Here is a 7,054-nt window from a genome sequence, read left to right on the forward strand (position 1 = left end):
GAAGCTGTGAGTATTATGATAGAATTTTAATTCTGTCTTTTTAACCTTCTACCTTCATCATCACCATAAACCTTTGACTTGTCATGGTGGAAAAAGCACAGGTGTTACTATAATAACATGAACAATGGCTCTGTTCTGTTCAAGTGTCTGAATAAGTCATGACAGTGTGACAGCGAGTCGTCATGAAAACAACCAGGACCCTGAAACTGAAGCAGCTAAATGAAATTCAGCCGTCATTAATTTAATCTACACCTGTGATTTTCCTACTGTGACATGTCAAAAGGAGAGCTCTTTAGGTAGACCTGATGTCTTTGGAAGGTCAGTAAAGAAAATATAATGATGAATGTCTCTCTGAAATCTAGAGGTTTCTCAGCTCATTGGGCCACAACATCTGGATTGGTCTGAATGACAAAGAAAAGGAAAATGTCTGGAAATGGGTTGATGGAACAGAGGTCACCACAACGTAAGATATTTTCCAGTTTCTTATTTATTGATCGTCACTGTGCTACATTCAAACTGTGCATCAGAACAGAGAGACAGAACAGAACATTAATTAATCTGTATTAAAGTCCAGGACTCCCAGCAGTCTTAATGTCGCTCTGAAAACAAAATCTGAACAGAGTTAAATCAAAATTTTAAAGGACACAGAGGATGAAGAGATGAACTCTGCTGTGCTTTATATATTGACCATAAAGACCTGGTGTGTGTGTAACGTCTGTCTACAGTCAAACTACAGTCAATACTGATACTGATCATCCAAGATCTGACTCCTGAATGAAACCGATGTTCTGTGTTTATTTATGTTTAATCTTCCTTTAAAATTATAATTTCATGTGACCTCATAATAATATGACTGAAGGTGCAATTCACAAATGTCAACAGTAATATTTTAGTATATTATTCTGTGAAAGTAAAGCAGAGCATCTTTGTGCTGAACTTTTCATCTATAAATAAACTTCATAGATAAAATAAATAAATTAAAATAAATTAAATTTCCCCATTGTGGGACTAATAAAGGATTATCTTATCTTATCTTATCTTATCTTAAATGCTGAATTATTTGTTGTTGAAATTGTTTGTTTTTGAATAAATAAATAGATATCTAACTATTAAGACTGACCAAATGGTGTTTTAATATAGAAACAGGATGAAGAGTTATAAAACTCATATATTCATATATATATCTGTGTGTGTGTGTGTGTGTGTGTGTGTGTGTGTGTGTGTGTGTGTGTGTGTGTGTGTGTGTGTGATTTTTATAATGATTTTTATAAAAAAATATTTCATTGTTATAAATTATGTTTTTAATTGAATAACATGATTCAATCCAATAATCATTTCAGTGTTACAACAGAGTTTATTGTAAAGTAAAATGTATAATAGTTTAGATCAGACATCTGTTTGGTCAAAATATAGAGATTTAGATTAGAAGGCTAACATAACTGTTGTAAATCCACAATGAATAAATGAAATAATCATTTCACTGTCACGATAGAGTTTATGTCAGAGGTTGAATTTATTGAAAACTGGGGCATTAGTTTGCTCCTTTCCATTCATAAAAGTGATTATAGTAACAAAGCAGAGTCTGTTATGTCATACATTTCACTTGTAGTGTCTGAAAGTTCATATATGTTTTTATCCTCTGGGAAAACTCAAGGGTTCACATGATTTCTACTTGCTGGGGTCATGTTTAAGTTAATGGTTGTGAACATAAAGATGTAAGTGTTAGGGAGAGGGGCTTTTTCTTCCCTTTTCTGTGTTTCTTGGAATAAGAGGTCATTGAATGAGGTCAGGATGTTTTGCTAGATTATAAAACATGTAAACAAGTACCCTATATATACTGATATTTAAAGCTGTTAGAGAGAGAAATCAATATTGGCTCGGATCCTCTCACAAGCTGCCGCGGTGCTTGTCTTGATGCTGAACTTCTTTGTAATAAACCTTTATATACAAGAAAGACAGTGTCAGCAGAGATCTTCTCTTCATCATCTTCACATCATCACCATTGAATATACTACACACTAAAACAGATTTATTGTAATTTACTGTAGATCAGACAACTTGAATGTCTGGAGGTGTATAAACGTTTTTGGTAACACTTTAAATTATTAATTATTAAAATATTTTGTTAATACCACTAATATACCCAGACACATATGTAACTATTTCAAAGCCCAAACTATCAATTTTACCCTAATATTTTATTCCTCAGCAGCAATAATGATAATAAAAACTCCATATTCTAAAAGCTTTACACTGTAATTTCTCAAAATAAAATGTAATCATTGGTAATCCTTTTTCTGCACATCAGTACCAAAGTCATGTAGTTGAATCCACAGATATTAAAGTCTCTGCACATCAACACGGTCTTCTGGTCAGGTGGAGGATGGATGGAGCTTTGCTGGGGATTACGTGAAGTTACCACTGTATGTATGAAGAATGATAATGAGATAAGTTGTCTCACCCCAACAGGAGTAACAAAACCATCAGGGTGGAGAGGGAGGTGTCAGGAGCTCTAGTTAGGCAAAATAAGTGAAAACACCTGTGTGGGTGGACTGTGGGTTTGCAGGAGCTTTGATGCTGGAGGAGTATCTGAAAGTAAATGTACAACAACACACCTTATAGGACTTTTAAAAGAAACATTCAGACACATTTTTCTGGGTGGAAAACACAGAGGTTTGCAAATGACATCATTTCATTTCATGTAAATTGTAAATCTACATATTCATCAGCTGTCTTTACTTCCTGATTTCTAGATAACACAATGTGGTGACATACATGCTAAAATACAGTTGCACTGGTCTAAGCAGAACAGACTACATCAGGATCATATGAGATAAAGTCAGAGAACAGTATGTCTGAGGATATCTATGCCAAGCCAGACCTCACCAAGAAAGTTAGGTTTCAGACAGAGGAGAAGAATGGAAATGTAGACATCTGTGAAGACATCGATTCTGTGACAATCTATGACAACTGCTGGGCAGAGGGAAGCACACCTCCGAAATTACAGGACAACACCACTGAGGACCAACAGCAAAGTATCTATCTGTCTGCTATTCTGTCTTACATGTCCGACATACATAGAGTATTGGATTAAAAACTGCTTATGTATTCATACAATGTTCAGGAAGACATAACAATTTTGTTAATACGTCTTGCTTTTCATTCTAAAAGTGGACATTAAACAGTAACTCCAACGAATAACATTAAGTAATGTAGAATTTTATAACAAAGCTAGATATTAAATGGGAAAATCTAGGTTAAAGTAAGGTCACTAATTACTTTAAAATGAACTGTGTGTAATAAAGGTGTTTATTTTTGCTCTCAGCCATTTCAGTCAGTGTCCCTCCAGAAAAGAGGAATCTTGTCAGACCTGCTGCAGTGGTTCTGGTTCTGCTGGGTCTTCTCCTCCTGGCAGTAGTCGTTGCCCTGGTGGTCCTGTGTAAGTTTTCCAAATTCATCTATTCAAACCAACGATTATGATAAATTATTTAAGTATATGTAAGTGATCATTCACGTTTGACCCTTGTTGTGACAGTGATTCAAGACAAAAGTCTCAGTGTCAACCTGACCAGTGAGAGAGACCAACTACAGACAAACTACAGTGAAATGAAACAACTCAATCACAACCTGACGCAAAAGACAAACCAGTTAGAGAGAGACAAGGAAAATCTCACCAAAGAGAGAGACGAACTATGGACAAGTTACAGTGAAATGAAACAACTCAATGTCAACCTGACCAGTGAGAGAGACCAACTACAGACAAACTACAGTGAAATGAAACAACTCAATGTCAACCTGACGCAAAAGACAAACCAGTTAGAGAGAGACAAGGAAAATCTCATCAAAGAGAGAGATGAACTACAAAAGCAACTCGGTGAGTAGAAATACGAATATTGATTTTGATTAAAAGTATAGTTTGATTTTTTGGAAAATACAATTTTGAGCCAAGAATTAGATGATAAGATCAATACCACTGTAATGTATGGTAAACATAAAGCTGGAGCAGCAGTTGGTTAGCTTCATACAAAGACTGAAAACAGAGAAACTTCCAAAATGTTGAACTATTCCTTTAATAAGGTTTTTATCTTAGACACTGACAGATGGATAACACAGTACAGATATAAAAGCTGAGAGTGGTATTTCTGCTTGATGCTCTGTGTTTTGTCTCTTGTCTTGTCATGAGGTTACCTGCAGTATTGTGACTGAAACATATTAATTTGTGTCATTAAACAGAGACATCATTCTGTCCTGCTGACTGGATAAGGTTTAACATCAGTTGTTATTTAATTTCCACCTCAAAGAAAAGCTGGGATGACAGCAAACAGTTCTGTGAAAATGAAAAAGCACACCTGGTGATTGTATCTGGTACAGAGGAACAGGTGAGTGAACAATAAAAGCTATTGTTGTTGACTGAGCTCTCTTATTTTATTTTCTGCATACTCTTTAAAAAGATGAAGATCAGTGTAGTAAAGCAGGTTCAGTCTTCCTGAAATGCCTTGAAAAGGAGAAGTTGCAGAATTGAATAAACAATATGAACAGAGTAAGAAGGAGATGAAAACAGACAAAAAAAGAGACATTGGAAGCTGTGAGTATTATAATAGAAGTCTTTTTAACCTTCTACCTTCATCATCACCATAAACCTTTGACTTGTCATGGTAGAAAAAGCACAGGTGTTACTATAATAACATGAACAATGGCTCTGTTCTGATCAAGTGTCTGAATAAGTCATGACAGTGTGACAGCGAGTCGTCATGAAAACAACCAGGACCCTGAAACTGAAGCAGCTAAATGAAATTCAGCCGTCATTAATTTAATCTACACCTGTGATTTTCCTACTGTGACATGTCAAAAGGAGAGCTCTTTAGGTAGACCTGATGTCTTTGGAAGGTCAGTAAAGAAAATATAATGATGAATGTCTCTCTGAAATCTAGAGGTTTCTCAGCTCATTGGGCCACAACATCTGGATTGGTCTGAATGACAAAGAAAAGGAAAATGTCTGGAAATGGGTTGATGGAACAGAGGTCACCACAACGTAAGATATTTCCAGTTTCTTATTTATTGATCGTCACTGTGCTACATTCAAACTGTGCATCAAAACAGAGAGACACACAATGTCTACTTCATTAATTAATCTGTATTAAAGTCCAGGACTCCCAGCAGTCTTAATGTGGCTCTGAAAACAAAATCTGAACAGAGTTAAATCAAAATTTTAAAGGACACAGAGGATGAAGAGATGAACTCTGCTGTGCTTTATATGTTGACCATAAAGACCTGGTGTGTGTGTAACGTCTGTCTACAGTCAAACTGTGTGATATTAATCATCCAAGATCTGACTCCTGAATGAAACCGATGTTCTGTGTTTATTTATGTTTAATCTTCCTTTAAAATTATAATTCATGTGACCTCATAATAATATGACTGAAGGTGCAATTCACAAATGTCAACAGTAATATTTTAGTAATGGTTAAAATTTTGTTCATCTCTAGGTACTGGAAAAACAATCAGCCAGATAATGGAGGGTCCAAAGGTTCTACAGGTGAAGACTGTGTTCACATTACAGACATGTCTGATTTAAATAACTGGAATGATTTGAGATGTAATGATAAATTATACTTTATCTGTGAGAAAATACTTAAATGAAATCAAATTATTATGGTGCTCTTGGACTGTTTCCACATCTGTTTTGCTCACACATGTAAAATAATAACAACCTGTATATTCTCTCCTGAGAAAGTAAAGCAGAGCATCTTTGTACTGAAATTTTAATCTATAAATAATAGGGATGGTGTCACATCCCCTGTCAGCTGCTAGTAATGTTTTCCCCACCTTTAAGGTCTTGTTCTGGGAACTGGTCTCACTGGGAAACCCTGTATCTCTTTCCAGACCAGTTACTTCCTGTCCTGCCCTCATGCCTTATTAACAGCCCCGCCCTATGGGTTGTACCTGTGCCCCATTTAAGCTCCCCCTTCCCTACCTCCTGTACCAGTTTGTATGAGTCCTGTACCAGTGTTCTAGCATTTTTTGACGTCGCCTCTAGTTTTTGACCTGCCATTTGCCCCTTTTTTGTACCTCTGCTTGGATTCTCCTCTGGTGCCAATAAAACCTCTGGCGTACCTCACGAACAGTGTCTGGAGTCGTGCATTTGGGTCCAACCTGTTGAGGCCCTGACAGATGGGCATTTCAATTAGTTTCTGGTTTTGATTAATAAAGCCAATTTAAATCAATTAGTTGATTAGTTGTGATGTCATTGTTAACACGTACCCTGCACCCAAACCATAAATAATGTGTTGTCGTGATGAGTCATGTTTTTTGCACTGTACACTGTTAAAAGTGAAGGATACTTGAGGGTCCTTTTAGGGTTCCTAGGTTGCCACACTGGCAGGACCCTTTGAGGAACCTCCAGGAAACCTTTTAAACACGTCAGTTCTTTGAGCATCTTAAGATAGTTCATCAGGTTGAGGAATCCTTGAGGAACCCTTTTTTCCAGCATTGTCTGAAACCACTTTTGATGCCTCAAAGCATCATTTCCTAACTGAGATTCCTGAAATTCAGCTTATTTTGGGGTACTTTGAGGCCTGTAACTACTACTACACCAAAAGATCACAACACTAAATCAAATTTAATATGAGGATAATTTATTCAGTGATTTTTTTTTATTTGACAATATAATATAAGGCATCAGATTAATAATAAACATTATAAAGGCATTAGAAAATAATTAACCAATTTCACAGAATACATAAGCAATGAATAAACATATACATAAATATACACAAAGAAGACAAACATTTGCAAAAGAAGTACTAAAATTACTTTAAATTTCAAAAGTATTTTATACTTTTACTGCCACACTCACATTCACATCCAACACACTTATAATTTTGATAGTGGAGTAGGGTAAGTTAATTTAAGTTCTTTATCAAGTTGGATTAACAAATTCTAATCTACTAGCTGTTCTTTAATTTCTAATGACTAGAAAATGAAACCCATGGGGTTTTTTAGCTGCTCGTCTGGAAATAATCTGAGGACATTTTTCCATTTCATAGATAAAATT

General features: G+C 35.6%; 1 protein-coding gene across 1 annotated transcript; it reads left to right on the forward strand.

The window, feature by feature from the left end:
* Window positions 1–2,828: 2,828 nt before the first annotated feature.
* On the forward strand, window positions 2,829–5,692 carry LOC108885725 (C-type lectin domain family 10 member A-like). The gene is made up of 6 exons (XM_018680149.2): window positions 2,829–3,035; window positions 3,326–3,439; window positions 3,536–3,874; window positions 4,234–4,379; window positions 4,932–5,032; window positions 5,487–5,692. Exons 1-6 carry the CDS (start codon window positions 2,852–2,854, stop codon window positions 5,638–5,640), a joined length of 1,038 nt encoding a protein of 345 aa, XP_018535665.1. The 5' UTR covers window positions 2,829–2,851; the 3' UTR covers window positions 5,641–5,692.
* Window positions 5,693–7,054: the final 1,362 nt, after the last annotated feature.

This window comes from Lates calcarifer, unplaced genomic scaffold, assembly GCF_001640805.2.
Source record: "Lates calcarifer isolate ASB-BC8 unplaced genomic scaffold, TLL_Latcal_v3 _unitig_100_quiver_1080, whole genome shotgun sequence".
Lineage (NCBI taxonomy): Eukaryota > Metazoa > Chordata > Actinopteri > Centropomidae > Lates > Lates calcarifer.

Coding starts and splice junctions, on each gene's coding strand:
- LOC108885725 (XM_018680149.2), top strand. CDS start 2,852: ATGTCTGAGGATATCTATGCCAAGCCAGACCTCACCAAGAAAGTTAGG. Junction 3,036..3,325: donor CACTGAGGACCAACAGCAAA/GTATCTATCTGT, acceptor TTTTGCTCTCAG/CCATTTCAGTCAGTGTCCCT. Junction 4,380..4,931: donor TATCTGGTACAGAGGAACAG/GTGAGTGAACAA, acceptor TCTGAAATCTAG/AGGTTTCTCAGCTCATTGGG.